The sequence below is a fragment of the Pempheris klunzingeri genome, chromosome 1 (assembly GCF_042242105.1).
Source record: "Pempheris klunzingeri isolate RE-2024b chromosome 1, fPemKlu1.hap1, whole genome shotgun sequence".
Lineage (NCBI taxonomy): Eukaryota > Metazoa > Chordata > Actinopteri > Acropomatiformes > Pempheridae > Pempheris > Pempheris klunzingeri.
Window position 1 is genome coordinate 28,893,904 of NC_092012.1, and position 20,124 is coordinate 28,914,027.

At 38.8% G+C, this 20,124-nt stretch overlaps 1 protein-coding gene across 1 annotated transcript in view; it reads right to left on the reverse strand.

The window, feature by feature from the left end:
- Positions 1 to 19,736, reverse strand: part of LOC139204819 (mucin-2-like) — a 42,340-nt gene extending 22,604 nt beyond the window's left edge. The window contains exons 1-29 of the mRNA XM_070834829.1: positions 19,661 to 19,736; positions 19,118 to 19,159; positions 18,781 to 19,039; positions 18,103 to 18,217; positions 16,579 to 16,663; positions 16,276 to 16,382; positions 15,103 to 15,310; positions 14,870 to 14,995; positions 14,643 to 14,760; positions 13,224 to 13,362; positions 12,822 to 12,932; positions 12,458 to 12,527; positions 12,011 to 12,148; positions 11,707 to 11,871; positions 11,468 to 11,562; positions 11,259 to 11,385; positions 10,547 to 10,799; positions 9,616 to 9,665; positions 9,369 to 9,478; positions 9,103 to 9,254; positions 8,099 to 8,237; positions 7,367 to 7,474; positions 6,927 to 7,103; positions 5,952 to 6,191; positions 5,356 to 5,512; positions 5,125 to 5,253; positions 3,650 to 3,797; positions 1,682 to 1,725; positions 1,273 to 1,461 (exon numbers count right to left, since the gene is read on the reverse strand). Of these exons, the coding sequence (XP_070690930.1) occupies positions 1,273 to 1,461; positions 1,682 to 1,725; positions 3,650 to 3,797; positions 5,125 to 5,253; positions 5,356 to 5,512; positions 5,952 to 6,191; positions 6,927 to 7,103; positions 7,367 to 7,474; positions 8,099 to 8,237; positions 9,103 to 9,254; positions 9,369 to 9,478; positions 9,616 to 9,665; positions 10,547 to 10,799; positions 11,259 to 11,385; positions 11,468 to 11,562; positions 11,707 to 11,871; positions 12,011 to 12,148; positions 12,458 to 12,527; positions 12,822 to 12,932; positions 13,224 to 13,362; positions 14,643 to 14,760; positions 14,870 to 14,995; positions 15,103 to 15,310; positions 16,276 to 16,382; positions 16,579 to 16,663; positions 18,103 to 18,217; positions 18,781 to 19,039; positions 19,118 to 19,159; positions 19,661 to 19,736 (3,877 nt within the window). The remainder of the gene's footprint in view (positions 1 to 1,272; positions 1,462 to 1,681; positions 1,726 to 3,649; positions 3,798 to 5,124; positions 5,254 to 5,355; positions 5,513 to 5,951; positions 6,192 to 6,926; positions 7,104 to 7,366; positions 7,475 to 8,098; positions 8,238 to 9,102; positions 9,255 to 9,368; positions 9,479 to 9,615; positions 9,666 to 10,546; positions 10,800 to 11,258; positions 11,386 to 11,467; positions 11,563 to 11,706; positions 11,872 to 12,010; positions 12,149 to 12,457; positions 12,528 to 12,821; positions 12,933 to 13,223; positions 13,363 to 14,642; positions 14,761 to 14,869; positions 14,996 to 15,102; positions 15,311 to 16,275; positions 16,383 to 16,578; positions 16,664 to 18,102; positions 18,218 to 18,780; positions 19,040 to 19,117; positions 19,160 to 19,660) is intronic.
- Between the last annotated feature and the right edge of the window lie 388 nt (positions 19,737 to 20,124).

Below are 20,124 nucleotides of genomic sequence, written 5' to 3' on the forward strand. Positions count from 1 at the left end.
CGATAGTTGTGGTAGACGTTGTCAATGGGCCAGTGGTGCCGGTAGGTGGTATTTTGGTCTCAACACTTCCAGTTGTTGCCTCTGATGTGGTTGTTTCTACAGGCTTGGCTGTTGTTCCTGTTGTTGTCGTTGATGGCACTTTAGTAGTTGTGGTACCAACAGATGGTTTTGATGTTACTACTGTTGTTTCTGGGCTTGCTGTCGTGACACCTGGCACTGAAGTTGTAGTTTCAAGGACAGTTGTGGTAGATGTTGTCACTGGGCCAGTGGTGCCTGTAGGTGGTTTTTTGGTCTCAACACTTCCAGTTGTTGCCTCTGATGTGGTTGTTTCTACAGGCTTGGCTGTGGTTCCCTTTGTTGTCGTTGATGGCACTTTAGTAGTTGTGGTACCAACAGATGGTTTTGATGTTACTACTGTTGTCTCTGGGCTTGCTGTCGTGACACCTGGCAGTGAGGTTGTAGTCTCAACGATACTAGTGGTAGACGTTGTTACTGGACCAGTGGTGCCTGTAGGTGGTTTTGTGGTCTTAACACCTACAGTTGTTGCCTCTGACGTGGTTGTTTCTACAGGCTTGGCTGTGGTTCCCTTTGTTGTCGTTGATGGCACTTTAGTAGTTGTGGTACCAACAGATGGTTTTGATGTTACTACTGTTGTCTCTGGGCTTGCTGTCGTGACACCTGGCACTGAGGTTGTAGTCTCAATGATACTGGTGGTAGACGTTGTTTCTGGAGCAGTGGTGCCTGTAGGTGGTATTTTGGTCTTAACAGTTTCAGTAGTTGCCTCTGATGTAGTTGTTTCAATAGGTTTGGCTGTAGCTCCTGTTGTTGCAGTAGAAGTGTTAATAGTTGTTGTTTGTGGTTCTCTTGTGACGCCAACACCTGAAGTTATTTGACTTGTTGTAGTGATACCTACAACCGAGGTTGTTGTTTCAACGACAGTTGTGGTAGACGTTGTCAATGGGCCAGTGGTGCCGGTAGGTGGTATTTTGGTCTCAACACTTCCAGTTGTTGCCTCTGATGTGGTTGTTTCTACAGGCTTGGCTGTGGTTCCCTTTGTTGTGCTTGATGGTGATGTTGTAACAACTGTGGTAAAATGAGACATTGTTTGAACAATTCAAATTTATATAACACAAAGGATTTCAAACATATTTCCTGACTACAAAAATGACTCTTTTTTCATCACATTTTACCTTGGTATACAATACTAACAGTGTTTTTCTATCAATTATCGATGAAAACCACATTTTTAGTTTAGTTTGTAGATCATAGTACCTGAAGTTGTGAACACAAATGGGGTTGTTGTAGGTCCTGGAGTTGTGCTACTTATGCAGGGGTTTACAGTCCTAATTACCGTCCCATTAGGCCCACACTTAGCTGTGAGGCAGTTTCCAAGCGCATCCGTGGTGTTGTAGATCGTGGCCCCATACTCGTAGGTTTTTCCATTAAAGAAACATGTGCAAGCTGCAAGTCAAGAGTATTATCTTTTTAACAGTTGTTTATGCATGTACATATACATACATACACACACACACACACACACACGTGTGTATATATATCTGTACACACACACACACACACACACACACACACACACACACACACACACACACTTATATGTGTATAACACTCACATAAATAAAAGATAACTAAATAAATACCCCGCCAATGTATGTGCACTTACAGTTCACATTGTAGCTGCATTCTATTCCAGAAATTGTGCAGGAGCTTTGAAATAGAAGGAAATAATAGTCATGTCATTGCCTTTTGATATTTTATTATTATAAGTCACTTTGAGATCAACAAAATTCAATTTCAGACATATATTTGAATTAAACCCTTTGAATTATTATCGTTTCATTTATTATTTAAATAAATAATTTTAATAATAATAAATATACATTTTCTCATTACCATATGTGTATTTAGTCCCAATGTAACAGCCATTTGCAATGCCACAAACACCCACAATTACTGTGTTTGTCATGATGTACAGCAAAATAGGAGACCAATAGATCATTTTGCCAAATTCATAATGAAGTAATTGGTCATTTGGATTTTTGGATAAACTGAAGATTTCCTCAAAAATGTCTCTCAGTCGATTAATTTTTCAATTAAGACTTCCAGATCTCTTTCTTTTACTTTTAGAAATATATTAAGTTCAGTTTAAAAGGTCTGTTACATCTATTGAAAGCTTTATTGTGTCACAGTGGAATATGTAATTTTACTTCTGATCATAATTCATCTCTTCTTATCTAGTCTCAAATTGGTTATTGTATAATATAATTGGAGGAAAATGTAGCATGCATTTTTCTATGATATATTAGAGAACTGAACATCTTGAAGACTCATAGGAGCTGTTTTTGATTTCTCTGTTACCTTTCAAGAAGTCAACAATAGTAGACTCAACCATGCTCTTATTGTACTTAGCTGAGAATTTAAACGCTGCTGTGTAGTTAAGTGCATTCTAAATTGTTTTTGCCCACCACAAAGTAACTGATCTATGACACTCATTCAATCCTGCCCATCATCACGTAACGAGGTGTTGCATGAGGTGTACATTCCCTTTTGTTTCACATGTATGTCAATGAATATTGTCCACTGTCAGATGCCCTTTCACTAAGCAATAAAAGCAACAAAAGTAATATTCATATGGCCATTAAACAATCCTGTTTTCATCACAAGCTGTATGAATATCCCAGAAGTGCTGCAACAATTCAAACAGTGCAACATATCGGGGTGTTTAAGCTTTATGTGCATTCTTAAAGGCGAAGTATAATTCTTCCAAAGAAACTGGGAAGAGAAGACAACACAAACCTTACATCTATCTATTTGGAAGTTGTTAGTAGATGTACACTATATAAAGTTTGGCAAAACATTGGAGGGTGGACATTGGAAGGGTGATTGTATCCAATTTATTGATAAGAAGCACGACGCTGACTTGACCTGATTCCACTGAAATAGTATTTTCATTGAAATCAGTGCATAACAAAATCTGGCTTTCAATAAGTTAAGGAAAGGTTATTTTTAATCAAAGTATTTTATTCCCTTTCATTACACATTTCATAGCTGTTTTGAATTCTCGATTCTGATTTGACTATCATGGTTATTTCTGTATAGCAGACCGCTGCTTTGTGTAACAGACCGTTACCATGGACAATTATCTGATAACGGAAGCAATAAAATCATTTATACATCAAAAAAAAAAATTTATGTCAAAGTATTGATTTCTTTAGTATGAAGTTGTGTAATAAGTGCGATAATGTACAGCATGCAGCGGTTATTATTACAAAATGAATCCCTTCAGGATGATTGAAGACCTGCATCACTCTATCCCTCAGTTTCCCGTGGATGTGGTGGTGGTGCTCCTGGTTGTGTATTAGTCATTATCCATCATATTTGTCATACTAGTCCTTATCATTCATATTACTATAACCATTAATCTAGTTGCTATTGTTATCATTGTTGCTGCTGTGATCCCCTGCCCTTTAAGGGAGGATCTATCTACAGTATATCTATCTATATATAGATATAGATAGATATAGATATAGATATAATTTAATATGTTTAGATGATAAAAAATAATTTAATGTATAATATCTTTGCCTATTGTGAGCTAAACTGTTGGTGTGAAGATAAATCCTCTACATACCAAGTGTAGCAGTTCTGTGATGGAACCTTATCTCCAATGCTGTAATGGTTGACTTTGTCATCATAGCAACCACATTGGTTCCAGGGAACGCACTTCATCGTGTCTTCATCAAAGTAGGGCTGCATTGGCGGACACTGTGGATAGCAGCCTGCAACATCATTATAACATTTTGAAAATCCTCATTAGAAATAGAAGTACAGCAAAATGGTAAACTGTTGCATTTATACAGCACTTTTATCCAAATTACTTTAAAGTTTTCCTTTCCTTCACTCATTCACTCCATCAAGGGCTTTGGAGATCACAAATCTGATTTATAGCACAGCTGCAGCAGACCAACAGCATAGTTAGTTTGAATGAGGTCTATTTCCCCCATTGTTTTTCTGTTTGCAGAATGATGGGCCAGACCATCACTTCCAGGACTCCTTGTCCTTCTTTACACAGAAGATACTTCCTAATGATATTGGTTGTATGTTTGGGGTCGTGTCTGCAGTCACTCAATATTGTTCTGCTCTCCAGCCTGTCAGTGAACAAACTGCCTTCTGCTATAGTATTTCACCTGCTGCCATTTTCTGCACCCCAGTTCCTGTTTTAATGCTTAGTTGAGTCTTTTGGCCATGTTTCCACGTTGTAGGTTTGGCTTTTTGGCCGCAATTCTTCCATGAAGACCACTTCTGGCCAGACTTCTCCAGACAGTAGATGTTGTACTTGGTTCCCACTAGTTCTGAGCTGATGGCAATGCATCACATCTTCCGAAGGGAAGTAAGCATAATGTGTCTTTCATCTGCTGTGATACGTTTCCTTGGCCGACCACTGCCTCTACAGTCCTCAACATTACCCGTTTCTTTGTGCCTCTTCAAAAGAGCTTGAACAGCACATGCTGAAACCCCAGTCAGCTTTAAAATCTTTGCCAGGGAGAGACCTTGCTAATGCAGTATAACTACCTTGTGTCTTGTTGCTGTGCTCAGTTTGGCTTTCCTCTAGTTTTAATCCTCCGACAGCTGTTTCTGTTTCAGATACTGACTGTGTTTTAACCTATGAAATTGATGATCATTAGCACCTGTTTGGTATTATTGGTTAATTATACACCTGACTATGATCCTACGAAATCCATAACTTTGTGCAAATGTACTCAGAAGATTTGATGCTGTTCTGAAGGCAAATATTGATTTGATTTACATTTCTTTTCTATTAGCTCACTTAGCATTTTGTAAATAGATATAAATAAACAACATATATACAGTATATTATATATATTTTTGAAAGTATTCTTACTTTACAGCATGCCTAAAACTTTTGCACAGTATTCTATATCTAAATGGCTCACAAGTACATCCAACCCATATTCACTTTTACAATATGTCTGAACAGAGGAAAGGTCAATCAGTTAGTTGACCTGAGTTGCACTTGAAGCCTGGTCTTAAACACAGATTCAAATAGTCAAAAACATAGCATGCTAAAAGATCTGTCTAATGTACCTTCCAGAGCAGTGATGAGGTTGGAGCAGTTCCCTGATGGATTTCTACATGTCTTCATGCAGTCAGCTCCACAGGGCTTGTAATGCCACTCACAGCCACCAGGGGAGTTATAGTAGTCACAGAAAATAGCTGCAAGAGACAAAATTTATTCAATTAATGCCACTAAATCCTCAAATCCTGTGGCTTAGATTGCCTGGTCTCAAATTGCCTGGCCTGGCGGCCAAAACTTACGGCACAGCTTTGGAGTTCTCCATTTAACACAGACCCCAGCTTCATTACAAGCTTTGGCGTAGGCGGCCACAGCAGTGCAGAGACACTCACAGTCCCCACCAGTGTCACAAGCACAAGAGTCTCGCACACAAGAATCATAGTATGGCCCAGGATCAACCTTGAACACACAATAATGTATTGTTTAGCATAGAATAAACAAAGGTTGAAGGTGACAAAAATGTTGGCCAATGCTAGAGGTAGTAGTAGCAGCAGTGGCATTAGAAGCAATAACAGTATTCACTCAGGCTGTACTATTAGTGCTAAAGTGGTTAGTAGAACTATTTGGGTGATGATGGTACTGGAAGGTCAGGTCAAAATCATCAGGAAACACCTACTGAGGATCCATTCAAAATATCTGACAAGTAGTTTTTAAGATATCCTCCTCTGGACCAAAGTTTTGATAGAATGGATGGATGGACACACCACTCAACTGAACAACTCACAAAGCAATTAGTGCCAAAGATGGAGAGAAACGATAACATTTATGTAATTTCTTTTGTATATGTGTACATTTATGTATGTATTCATGTGAGTGTGTGTGCTATCACTGTAGTTACCTGCTGATGACAGTCCTGGAAGGTGACACTGGTGATGATGCTACACTGTTTCTGGGACCAGGCTGCCCGGTAGCGATTGGACGCACAAGGATCAGCGATTAGTTCGGCGTTTGTACAGCTGGATGAAACCCTCCAACTGTTTCCAAATTCTAGAACGTCTGCCACTGTCTCCTGGGAGCGTTTGGTGAAGTCATTCTTACTGTTGCCGTCGTAGTTTCCACACAGACCGCATACTTGACCCTGATAGAGAGGAACCCAATGAGATTGCTATAGGCTTTACTGCTATATGTAATGACTGGTACAGAGTAGGGCTCATGTTTGTTGACTGAAATATCCTTCACTCCCCAAGCATAGGTTTGGTATTTTCATCTGATGCATTTACTGTCCAGTTTAGAAAGTGCAGACACTGTTGCATGTAATGAACCAATATTAGGATTATTGCAGCATAACATAAACTAGATTTTAAGCCAATTTCAGTGAGAAATATAATTTAAGCTTATTCAAAGCGGAATTGATCAGTTTTCTCTAGATTCCAGGAAAACATCCAAACGTCAACCATCATAGTCCTGATTTATACAATTGTCATGTCCAATGACAGTAATTTGAAACATGACAGTATTGCGGTCATGTTTAAAATTACTGTCATAGGACAAATCTAAATCTAATACTCTCTCCCTTTAGCCCTGTTTTGTCTCCATCAGCTCACGAGGAAGAAATCCTAGTTACTAACTAAGTGACACAGACATACTATAAATGTCATGCATGTTGATATGATTTCAGCACCCATTTTTTATTGCACATTGAGTCATTTTGAGTCATATATTGAGTCATTTTACTCAATGTTGATCAAAATTGTTATGTGAAGATTCTCATAGTGTATTCCGACAATAAGACGGAAATAAACAGGATTAACCAACAACTATGCTTTGTGGAAAAGCCACTTGTCCATTGAGACGTGCAGACATGACAGTTTACCTGGTAGTCTGGGTTGAGTTTAATGAAAAGACTGGTCTTCTGATCCCACATGAGTATAAGTCCCTTCTTGATCATTACCACAAGGTAAATACCCATCTTGTGTATCTGAGCAGGCAACACCTCGCTGCTGCCCTTTACCACCTGAAAGGTCTCATCTTTGAGTTGGTATTCATTATCCTGTGGGTATGAACATAAATATGCATGCATTTTATTACTGTACAGTGAGGTGGAACAAGTGATCACTTTCTTAATAAATAACGGCATAAGTATGATCGCATCTAAAATGAAACTTCAGTTTACTTTGACTCTATTTTGCTTTTTCCCAATGATTTTAATATTGCTGACTTGTTATAAGGCTATCATAATAGCTAATAATAATGATTAATTAATAATAGTTCCCAGCCTTAGTGATTATCTGTGTTTATGAGTGTTTTGTTTACCCCCAGGAAGATCTTGATGGTCTTGGAGCAGGTGGTTCCTGAGGTTCCGCAAGGAACATTCTCAGTGATGATTATGAAGCTTCCATTGTTTTTATTGCCACAGTAGTCCTGAGTAAGGCACAGACACAGGATGCAATTTCTGGACACCAATATTTAGGTTATAAGACATTTAAGTTTAAGTTTTTTATATATTAGATAGTTATATTAGCTATATTAGTTATATTATTTCTAGATATTAGTTTTTATTGGTAGTGGCATGATCCGCCATTCACACACTGGATCTGTCTACTGGATCTGTCAACCTCTCTTAGCTTTTCAGTAATAACTGCAATATATTTGTATTTGTCACTGTTGTCATTCATCAAAAATGCAGCTACAAACAAGACATGGGTCATTTGGGGCATTTTTGACTGTGGGTCATTTTTAAATATTGTAGGGAGCAATAGAACAAGAAGGAGCAGCCACAGTGAATAGTTACTTGAAGAGCTACATATGACAGGTGACATACCTCCAACTCCCCAGCAAGGTAACACATTTTACTACTGTTGTGTGCAAAACTACTCATAATCAAATAATGGTTGTTCATGGTATGATGTCAGATTATTGACTCACTTTTTATTAAAACAATGTGAGTATATTTGACTGCACTGGAAACAAATTGACTGGGACATTGACATTGACCAACATTTTAAGAATTATGACTTTATAACTGGGTGTCCATCTCTACTTTACCTGTAGGAGCGTGTATTCACACTGTCCATTGAAGTCAAACCTCTTATCATCAAATGTGACGTAGTGACCGTCGCCATAGATCCCACAAACTGCATCGCATTGATTTTTGGTGCATATGAACTTCCTTCCACTGCATTTGCTGTGGAGATGCACACCGGACACAAAGTCATGTAAACCAGTCATGTAAATCAGCAAACTGCAATTGTGAGGTATATATCTGCCCACACTCAACACCAGAGGACCCTTGTTATATTCACCACTGTCCTCTTGTCACAGAAAATCATTAACTTTTTGATGTATAGGAACAGGCGGGTAAAAATCTGTTTAAATCTGTCCAATTCGTAAAAAAAAAAGTTTTTTGTAATATCATTTCAGTGAATTAAATCAAATGTGTCACGTTGAGATTGCATCACAGCAGATCAAAGTTGCTTGTCAACTACTTATTCAAAGAGGAATGTACGACGAAGCGAGGTTAATGGGTTTGTAAGGTATCCTGCTCCTCCTCTGGATGAGGCTACATTCACAGTTTTGGTTTAAATCGTCTGTAAAAAGCACCAACCTTTCACTAATTGTTTTCCTGAAGATATTGTCTATGAGCGATATAGATTCACATTTGAGTAAAATCTCACATATGCAAACTTGTTGATGCATGGGTTAGTAACTAATGTGGCCGTGCATTTAAGGGCCATCCACACAAGAAAGATAACAATGTGAGCATCCACACTGATAATGATAATGTTCTGTAAACAGTGGTGCCAAGCAAGCGCTATACGCTCCTCCTGATGACATGTATATAACTATACAACTATATATATAGAACTATTGATTGGCTAATGTCTTTTCTTTCTTAATATTTGTGTTTTTTATAAAAAGACCATCTTTGAACGTGGTTGTATCGCTACATAAACTGTTTCTTCATTTAGTTTATTTTTCAAAGTTAGTTTTCAAAGTCAATATGAAATCTGACATACTGTACTGGTGTGAATATAAAGTTTTGTACAAACCATGTGTTGCAGTCCACAGTCAGAGACTGTCCAGGCTGGTAGGCCTGTCCATTGTGCAGACATGGACAGTTGGTCATGTTGATACATCCTCCTTGTCCATCTGACACCAGTCCATTAGGGCACATGCATCCTGATGTACAGCCTGTACTGGTCTGTATCCAGCCACAGTGGAGGGGGCGAAAAGAGGATGTGAGCCAAAAAGGGCCTGTGCTTGTGTGTCTTAGTGCTTGACTTCTGTGAGCGTTTGAGTGCTATGCTGTACTTACACAACTCATGTCCAGAGTGCTGCAGCTTTTCTGACACTCAGTTCCAGTGCTCCCAGGTTGAGCAGTGGAGCAGTCAAAGTAAACCATAGGGCCAATGCAAGATGTTGAGGCTGGGAAGGAAATAAAACATGTGTGGTATATATATAGTATTCACAAACTGAATTCAACAGTTAAGCACAATAGCATTCAAACTGCTTATGGCTGAAAGAATTGGAGGATTTGAGTATGTCGATATGTGGAAACCTACATTGTAGCTGTGTTTTTCCAGAGCAGCTGAGAATTCCTTGTCTGCAGAAACTGCAAGAACAGGTGACACAGTTAATGTCATTAGCAAGCACCTAAAATTAGATTACATTAGATTCATTTTACAAGCACTGAAACCACAAAAAGCAGTTTAGCGTCTAATCAGCAGTGCAAAAAGCAGTATATTATTAGTATATATAAGTTTATAATTAACTGTATATATTCTAAATATGAAATGTTAACCCTGTGTTTTATGATAACTATTAAATATCCTCATATCTACCTACACAGAATGAACAGTATGAAATGAATACACGTATATGTATGTATAACATGTATATGCAAGACGTACTATTAATATTAGTATTTTAGATATGAGTATACTATGGGAAAGAGATACAGTTATTATTGTTACTAGAATTCCTGATATCCCTTAAGATTCTTTAAAATTTTATGTCGATGTAACTGCTAGAAATGGCGGCTTTGCAGCAGACTTTGCTTTTGGTTTGTTATCCAAGTGACTTTAGTGATTCCCTGACTTTTAATCTAGCGCCAACTAAAGATGAACATTTTTGGTCTTAGGTAAAATGTCCAAATATGTGTAAAATATGTAATGTGTAAAGTGTATGTTTTGCACAGGTTCGATTGTTATCAACTTAGTGATCCTCTGATGTTTCATCTCATGCCATCATCAGATAAAAATGTCACTTGACCGGACCAAATAGACTTTTTACTGTCATTGTGAGCATGTCGCCACACTAACTTTAGCATTTCAAAATACCAAGAGGGTTGGTTTTGTCGTTATGGGGGCTTATTCCATCACAATTGCACTGTGTTTTCTTCCTCCCAATTCATTGGAGTGTCTCAATTCAATGTGTAAAATGTATCCAATGTAAAGGAAACGAACTCTTGACATCCCTACAGTCTATACTTACCATGTGGTGCCGTCTTTGCTGACAGCCTGTCCGGAAAGAATAATGTTGTCTTTATCATAGCAGGGACAGCTTGCACTGGGCACACACTCCCCCTCCTCGTTCATATAAGTTCCCTCAGCACAGCCACAGCCGTCAACTGTGGGGAAGCTGACTTGGCACGAGTAATCAACCTGGCTGAGGGAACGGCAGGTACGACCGCAGCTGGTCATGTTGTAGCTGTACACGGTCTCTGCTGGACATGTGCTGAATTTCTCTGAAGGGGGAGACAAGAGTTAAGTGCATGAGTGTATCTGCAGAGGGTACAAATCATGCATCTGCACCTGGTCTCCTCAGACAGCCCCCATTAACACTTGATAATTATTAGATTAGTACTTTGATTGTGTTGTCTTCTTCCAAGATGAGTATAAGAATAAGAATAAGAATAAGAATAAGAATGACTTTATTAATCCCGGAGGAAATTGTTGTGCCAGAGTGCGGTACAGAGGTCAAGTCACAACAATACAAAATATTGAAATACAAAATTGAACAGAAAACACAATAAAATACAATTAAATTAAATAGTCTGTCCCTTTTTAAAACAAAAAGTACAGTGTTACAATGTTCACCTCTCTGAATCATTATTGTTCATTGTAATTAATATGCTCTTCTTGATTTGTTCATGTTTCGTGTGATCAGCCTCTCTCCATTATCACAGTGAATTTTTTTTACTCACCACAGATGGTCGACCTCCAGCCACTGATGATGATTCCAGCTTGTGAACAGGCATAGACATATGAGGAGACTGCACCACACATGCAGTCCTCACTTTTATCACAGTTACAGGTGTCATACAGACAGTTCTGTAAGGAATCAAGATGGGCATGGACAAGTTAATAAAGGTTTAGCCTCTTTGTCATTACAACTTTGTGTGCACAGACTTACGTCTTTGTATGTGCTGGGGCTAATGACAGAGTGGCAAGGAGCAAACACTCCCTTGGGATCCACGAGTTTGGAGCACCAGTACTGGGCATAACTCTCTGAGACACAGACACACAGAGAAATTAAGTGGTTAAAAGGTTTCATTTCATTCATATGGTATGCTTTCATATAATATGATATGACATGATAAACATAATATTACATGACGTGGCAAGACACTGGAGGAGAGACTCTAGCCATACCTTTGCTGATGCCCTGGCTACATGGGTTTCCAAAGCGTGTCCTGATGTCGGGGCAGTTGGCTCTGATTTTCCACGTGTTGGCGAATGCTGTAGCGGTGCCCTCCACCAGCCCACTAATCACCTGGAAATCGTCACTCATTTTGTTGTTGAAGTTCCCGCACAAACCTGTTGGATTAGGTGAAACCACAATACTTTTCCAGCACATTCTGAATATAACCGGTTGATTAATTTGTAAATCATAAGCTACACATAAAATGTGAGGGAGGTGCTTTCCAGACACTAAAATAATGATGTGGAGCCCCACCAGAGGTTTTTCCTTTGAGTGAAGGGTCAGCCGAGATGAAGACTTGCATCACAGGGAACAGCTGGACCATCACTTTTATGCCCACCTTGATGCTTATGAAGGTGTAGAAGGAAGATGGCTTGAAGACACTCAGCTCCGCTGCAGTGTCAGACATTGAAAAATTCAGTGTTACAAGAACTCAATCAGTCACAGAAATATTCATATTACTGTTAGATTTCAGGCATTCTCATGTTCATCTTCTAATCTTTACATGGGTGTGTTCGTGTCTGTGTATCTACGGTATCAATACAAATTCAGAACTCTTGTTATTTCACGTACAAACATCAACAACAACTTGAGTGAATAAATTAAATCTAATGACTCTGAACAGACTCTTCTATAAAAGCATTTTCACCTGTTTCTATAACAAGCTGTGTGTCTCCTATAATACTATTTGACGCGACTCACGTGTAAACAGCGGAAGCCCTGAAAGCATCTGGTTCACGTAGACCTGCCCAGATGCCAGAATTCTAACAACCTGTCAGATTGAGGAAAGAAACATTACAGGAATATTAAACATGAGTCCAACAGAATTTCCTTGGATTTTGGTTAAAGCTTTTAATCTGCTTCGTGCACCATGTTGATGAGCAGTGCAGAACTTTTATCAGGTAAGCCATGAGTCACAAAACTCTCTCACCACTCTCCAAACAGATTGTAATCAATGCAAAATAAGTTCGATTTGGGATATATTTGTTCACCAGTATGTTTTCTGACAGAATGTTGAATATTATATGTGTGTGTTTTTGTGTGCTTGACTGTGCTTGGAGCTTACCACTGAATTGCTATATAAGGCCAGAGTTACACCTCTGAGGCAGGTCCTACTGTCAGCCAGACCGCACTGGACCAGGTCCACCAGTACAGTGTATGAGGAGCCATCACTTTGCTAAAACACACATCAGGACAAAACTTGAATTTCAACAATGCCTGAAAGGCTGATAACTGGGATAACTGAGACATTGTACTTGTGTCATCAACCACAAACACTGATCTGTCTTAGGACACACACAATTCTGTTCTTTAAAAACTAAATGGGTCTATCACAAAGCACATTCATTATGTCATATCATGATGATATGTCTGTCATTCTCCATGCAGATGGTTTATCAATACATGCTTATGGTGGTGTGTATGGTGGTATACTAGCACTGCTGCAGGTGATGATGATGTTTTCTACCTTAGCCAGAACGTAGGAGCAGTCCCCATGGAAGGTGTAGACTTTCCCATCAAAGGTGTTGATATGAGCTCCTCCCTCCACAGAGCAGGTTCCTGGACAGTTCTCCTCTGTACACTTCCACTGCCCACTCTCACACACACTGTCAGCACACACACGCACACACACACACAATCAGAATAAATAAACAATTAGATTTGCAGCAGAGTGATCAGCGTTTGAATTTCCCTCTTTCCTTTTCATTTTTGGAAACAGGATTTGGAAAAAATTACATTGCTACATTCACTTCACCATAATTATGCAACACAACCTTGAATTAACTTGTGTAAAATTTGTCAAGTGACCTTATTTTGGCTTGACATATTATTGCATTGTTTGCTGTTGCTGTGAGCTTTAAAATGAAGAAATACTGCATCCTGATCAGAATCACGTGTCCATGACAAAATACTTGCAATGCGTTGCATGTTTGAAGCAAGCTTCAAATCATCTTTGAACCCTTGAAAGAGAAACAATACTTTCACAATACTGTGAAAAAAAACAACCTTCCCCTGGAAGGACCCCCAGCCCCTCCCTGTTCCACCCTGAACACAAAACACAAAAGAAAACACTGGTGGCTAAAGTAGAAAAGCTAAAATGAGTGAGAGAAAGTTGATGAAGCCCTTCAGGCAAAATAGGTAGTGTTTGTATGTTTGTCTATGCCTTCATTTGCATTTACGATTGCTCTGGGGCAGACAGGAGGAACCACCAGAGGAGACAAGAAGCCTGGAGTAGACCTGAGTCCTAGACCAGAGTACAGCAAAGGCCTTTCAGCCGCAACAATGAATGATGAATGATGATTATTCTAATGTTGTGAAAGCGTTTAACTGTAATTCACTAAATGATTTGGAGAAAAACAAAACAAACTGTAGGCCTGAGACCTGGACTGAACATGATGAACATTACTAAGACGTGTATATCCCCAAGTGACTTATACCAAGGATGAATCCGCATTGAATCAATTCAAATTAAATATATCTACAGTGGACAGGGAGGAAATGTAGGGATTTGAGCGATTCCCCAAATTGAGGGAGTTAATTGTGACTTAATAATGGTTTGACAAAATCTAAATGTGAGCAGATTGCTATTAATTGAGATGTATTTTAATGCAAGTGTAAAAAGGATCGTAATCACGTATTTTAAAAATGCATGAACATCCCATAATTGTGTCGCTGAGTTGATTCCTATGTCCCTTTACTATGGCACACAAGAGATAAAATCCATAACTTAGATGATCAGAAATGAGGCCAAATAAACGAACCGGTCAATATGCTGAAGTAAAACACTTCTGCTCAAAAAGAATGCCCATTTATGAAACTCTTTACTCACAGCCATTATTCATATGCATCTGACTCCTCAGTAAAGCCACCTAAGTTATCATCTTACCAGGATCTACAGTTGTAAGAGTAGAACTCTCCTGACTTGTAGACTTTGCTGTTGTGCAGACATGGACACTGATCCACTGTAATACAGCCGGTGTTACTGATGTCATCAAAGACCGTTCCTGAGGACAGATAATAATACTGTCATGTTTTATGTCTATGCAAGAAAGATGAATCAGATTTATTATGCATTCATATAGCATGTACTATAGTGTAAAATGCATGTGATACCAGCAGGGCAGCTGCAGCCATCATGACAATGGATGTCACATGTCTGGCTGGCCTGAGGGGTGGAGCAGCTGTCAGGACACGAACTGCTACACTCAAAGAACTCCATGTTGTGTGGACATTCCTTGTCTGTGGAGACAAACACTTCAGTCAAATACCTCAGCTAAACATATCACCACTGCAAATGATTCAAATGAACTGAAAGTTTAGTCATCTTTATGTGTTAGGACCCTTACGGCATAATGTCAAACTCCTCCATTTTTGGGGCTGGGCTCCTGCGTGGACACACTGTCTGGAGAACTCTGAGATAGTTTTGCAGAGGCTGATGTCGGCACTGTCGCTACTGCATATATCAGCCATACAGGCTTTAGTGAAGGAATCCACATCCAGACGGTTTTGGCAACTGCTGAATGGAGCACTGGATAAGATGTTCTCACAGATTACCTGACAAAGACAAAATCAGTCAGTCAGTAATAAGAATCCATTGGTGACATTAACATTGTTGACATGTAACATTGTGAATATGTGTTCATTTTAAAGGACTTGCTCTCATACTTGAACATGATCGTAGGGGTGCTACAGTCACTTTAAAACTCTACGTCCTTTAATGAAATGAAATGTCCTTGCATTAAGTTCTCACTCTGATCTTAATGGAAGATCAGAGTGCACTGGGAGTGGTGATCTTAATGTTATAGATATTCCTTTTAGAGTTTTCAGATATGACTGCTCCATAATCAATTCTGACAACCTGATATTAAATATGGGATCTGAGGTCTGACAGAGCTGACAAAACTATTACAAGCAGGGAAAATAAGAGCCCAAATCAAACAGCTCTTGTAATATTACACTGATGTGAATATGTGAAAAGCATAAACCGTACATATATATGATAAATCAAATAAAATCATTAAGTTAGATCAAATTAGAATATATTAACCAATACAGAGTGATAAAATACTTATCAGAGTTACTGCTGAAATATTATTGTGATTTTAGAAATTATTGAGGTTTTGTAAAGAAAATGTACGTCTTGGATGGATAATGTTCAGTCAGTAATAATATGTCTTTCATGTTATCTTGTTGAGTAATATGTTGCATCTCCATCTGCCTTCATGATACAGCATTAAATATAAACCCTATATAAACCCATGCTCACCTCAAATTAAGAACACACACACACACACACACACACACACACACACACACACATACACAATCGATTATAATGCACATCCAAATTTAAAGTAATATATTTTAAGCAATGTTACATTTTTCATGGCTTTAATGTTCAAGATGGTTGTTTTTTTTAACCAGATAAGACAGCATGGGGCATCTCATCCTTCACACACGGGACATCATGAGATGTTAAATATAAATGTGTTAGAGCATAATTAAGACTGAAGAGTTACCTTGTCATCACAGCTGAGGTCTGGGGTGGGCTCAGGCTCTTCACAGCTCTCTGTCGGCCCATTCACCTTGTAGAGCTCAGCATAGTCTACCACAGACAGTGGAGCTCCTGCAGCACAGCACAGCACAGCACAGCACAGCACAGCACAGCACAGCACAGTCAATCACACAACCATAGTAAGTGTGATTACACAGACCAATATCTTACAGTTATGTAAGCCATTTGTATCCCTATTTTTGAGTCATTGTGCAATGCATTTCAGGAATGAGTATAGTATTCCTCCATAAGACTGAAAGCATCTTACCGTTGTTCATTAAATCATTGCCTATGCCATCAAAGTTTCCGCAGAGTCCACATATCTGGTTCTGGTATTTGTCATCTATTTCAATCTGTGAACACATCCCAACCACACAGTTGATATGACATGTTAGTAATTAATCATTTGGGAATTTGAGAATTTGGGAATTCACATCCCAACTTGTCTGTACTCTTGCTGATATCATCTGAATTCTAGGATCTAAACAAAGACCGTAGTTTGTGAGGATGATGATCTAAATCAGCGTGCGGTGTGCCGTTTGTGAGCTTTGATGTGGATAAACACTTGGTTTTAGCAGGGTTTGGTTTGTGTACTCGTCGCACGAAAGCAAACTTTTGTTTTGTAGCTCGAGCATGACCTTGTGTTAAGTGTGCAAATAAAGGGAAAATTTTCATAATGTTGAATATCAGCTGTTAGATCCACCATTGTGACTCCTGCCTATTAATGCCCAGTGTAATATCAGGAGGTATTATGCTATGAAACATGACCAACCTTAGCAAATATAATTCTGTGTATATACTAATGAGGAAATCCTTTAATCACATTCATCTTCATTTAGTAACGTACTCAGCCATATATTTACTTAAAGTGGCTACATTTGTATTGTGGTTTTCAGGCTTGACTTATTCATATTACTGGCTTATCTCTCCAGGACATATCCCACAAACTCACCCAATGACTCACTGCTGCTGTACAGTGACCCTTGATCAATATTTGTCAGGCTTGTCTCTGCTACCTCAGCCATGGAGGTAATGTTTTCTTTAACGTGTTTTGATTTAACGTCAGGCCATGAGCAAAGGAAGAGCTGATTGTGGTGTGGCTAGTGCCATTGTCATTGTCAATACTGTGATTGAAACATTTCTTTGAACCCTGACAGTCCAGCTTATTTGACATAAATTGCCATATTTCTTGAAGACACAAAATTTAGTTCACATGCAATACAGCAACATGATACATTCAAATGCCGATCAGTAGACATGGCTCTTTTTCCTTCTGACGAAGAGTGTCACACAGCTACAGGACTGGTAACTACAGACAATGCAAATTTACTGACTATTGATTAATCATAGTAGATAACAATGTTTTAATGTATTACATTAGGAAGAATTGATACCTCCACCCTAAAAGGGTGTAGCTCCAACCCTTTATTAAAAGGATAATAGGTATCTTTGTGATTTATGTTTGTCCTTTGCCAGACTCTACTAAAAATGTCTGAATGTGTGGCCCACTGCTCACCACTAATCTTATTGACTATAAGTTTATCAATTTATTCAGTTGGTTTGCGAACAACTATGAGGTTACTAGTTTGATCACATTCATTAAATGTTACCCAAGTAAATCATGGTGGCTCTTGTATATGATTTAATGGCATTTGAAATTCTGTAGCAAAGTCAGATAAGCAGATCAGAATGTGTGAACAAAGACATTACTTGTTTGAAAGATAAGTTCAATCCTGTTTTTTTTATTTTATGATGACAGTCGTGTGTGCACGTGTGAGGGTGTGCTACATACGTCCAGGGAGTCGTCGAGGTTCCAGATAACTCTTATTCCCAGTTTAGCTTCGACAGTGATACTAGAAGTGGTCTCCTTGACAGTCACCCCAAATGTGACAAGTGGCAGAGAGACCCTGCAGCAAACACAGAGTGAGTTAATGTCAGTGTGAGTTAGTGTGAATATGAGAAAAAAAGCTAACACAGAGTTTTGTTCTAGAAATGGTTGTCTTTAAGGTCGTGACAATGGCTACCAGTAAGAGTAAAATAAAAAAACTGAGCTAAAGGAGATTAAAAAGCTCAGCAGAGCTACAGAGGTGGGTGTTTATGACCGCAGCACTATGAGTGGCCCCCATTACGTTTGATTTAGTGGTAATATCAAAGGTATTGATAAATACAATTCAAATTACCACAATTACCAGGTTTGTTTATAATAATCCTTCACTTTACTTGAGGCACCCCATGAGTTTCGGCTGAATGCTGCAGAAAAAGTGCATAAACAGACCTTGAGTTCATTTTTTGGGTGTTTTCAAGGTAAAGAACAAACTTTCAAGTTCAACTTGTCTTACAATACTGAAGCACTGAATGTAAATATTTGATTAGAATAAAATACGCAACATGTGAACTGGAGTGTCTGAACATATGAGGTATAACGAGGTCTCTGGGATGCCTGTAGTTGACTGGTCTGGATTGTACTTACATCCTGCCATTGACAATCACTGAATTGCTGGAGAGCTCCAGCACATTTCCGTCCAGCTTCATGACGATGTTGCTAATGGTGGGGATTTTGTTGAGGACCGTGCGCTTCATCTGGATGTTGAAAGTTTCAAAGCTCTGCTTACACTGCGAGGCCAGGACATGGTTACAGGTGGAGTCCAGTTGGAAGAAATCTCCATCAAAAGTCTTCCAATGATAATTTCCCCAAGTCGTGCACACTCGGCCGATGTGAGATCCATTAGCTACAATAACATTAACATATTACAACTTTGAACATGAACAGTTGAGCTAAAATGTATTATGGTCATTTGCACAGTTACCTGAATTCAGGTTCAGTGTGTTTATGGAAGGAATGATGTTTACTGTCGAAAAGAGAATAAATAATCACTTTTTAATCAAAAAATATACATTTTGAACAGTAAATATCTGATACTCTGTTCCATCACATCACTGAGGCACTATGATGCTTGCAGTGAGTGAAATAATAAAACCATAGATGCCATAGACAATTAAATTAAATGGAGGTAAGATATCTTAAACTCATAGATGAAGCTCAAAATGCATACAATCCAGATGATTGGACATTTTCAGTTAGCTGTAGTTTTTTTTTTAGCTTTGAATTAAATTAAATTAAACACAGTGTTGATTCTTGAGATATTTTACAGACATACACAAAGAAAAAAAATGTTGAGATATAAAGATAATGAAACATCTGAATTCTAATTAATTCAACATGTTTTCTCTCCGTCTCAAAAATCATCAAAAAGAACTTGCATTAATAGAACAATCATCTTTATGACCTGTCCCAATCATCTTAGAGTGATTGGTGTGAGGCTGTAAGCAGTTTTCAGTTCATCACTCACCAGTCTGAGTGAGTGAGCCAACCAGCAGCATCAGGTACATGAACCATAATGTGGATTGGAGTCCCGTGGTCCCCATGTTGCTCCTGAGGACTGATCCACTATGAGAGAACTCACCTGAAAGACAAATCCCTTTATAACCTGCCAGTCAAGGTGGAGCTACACCAAGTCCTTCTGGTAAGAAAGACGGAGGGAGTAAGGCGTCTCCAATACTTGTTGCTCTTGCACTCAAAAGTTCCTTAGCATGGTTGGTCTGTGACATTTACATGTTAAATAAATAGCTGACACCGCACACAAGGTTAGTGTTTGTTTGCTGAGCAAACATGTCATCAACTCCATCATTCCACCAAGCAGCTTGTTCGTCTACAGGCCCCTGATGAACTACAGAAACAACTGGAGGCTTTTTCTCAAATATGATAAATTCGAAAACCAGCAGGCTAGTGGAAATCAGTGTCTGTATGTTGGGA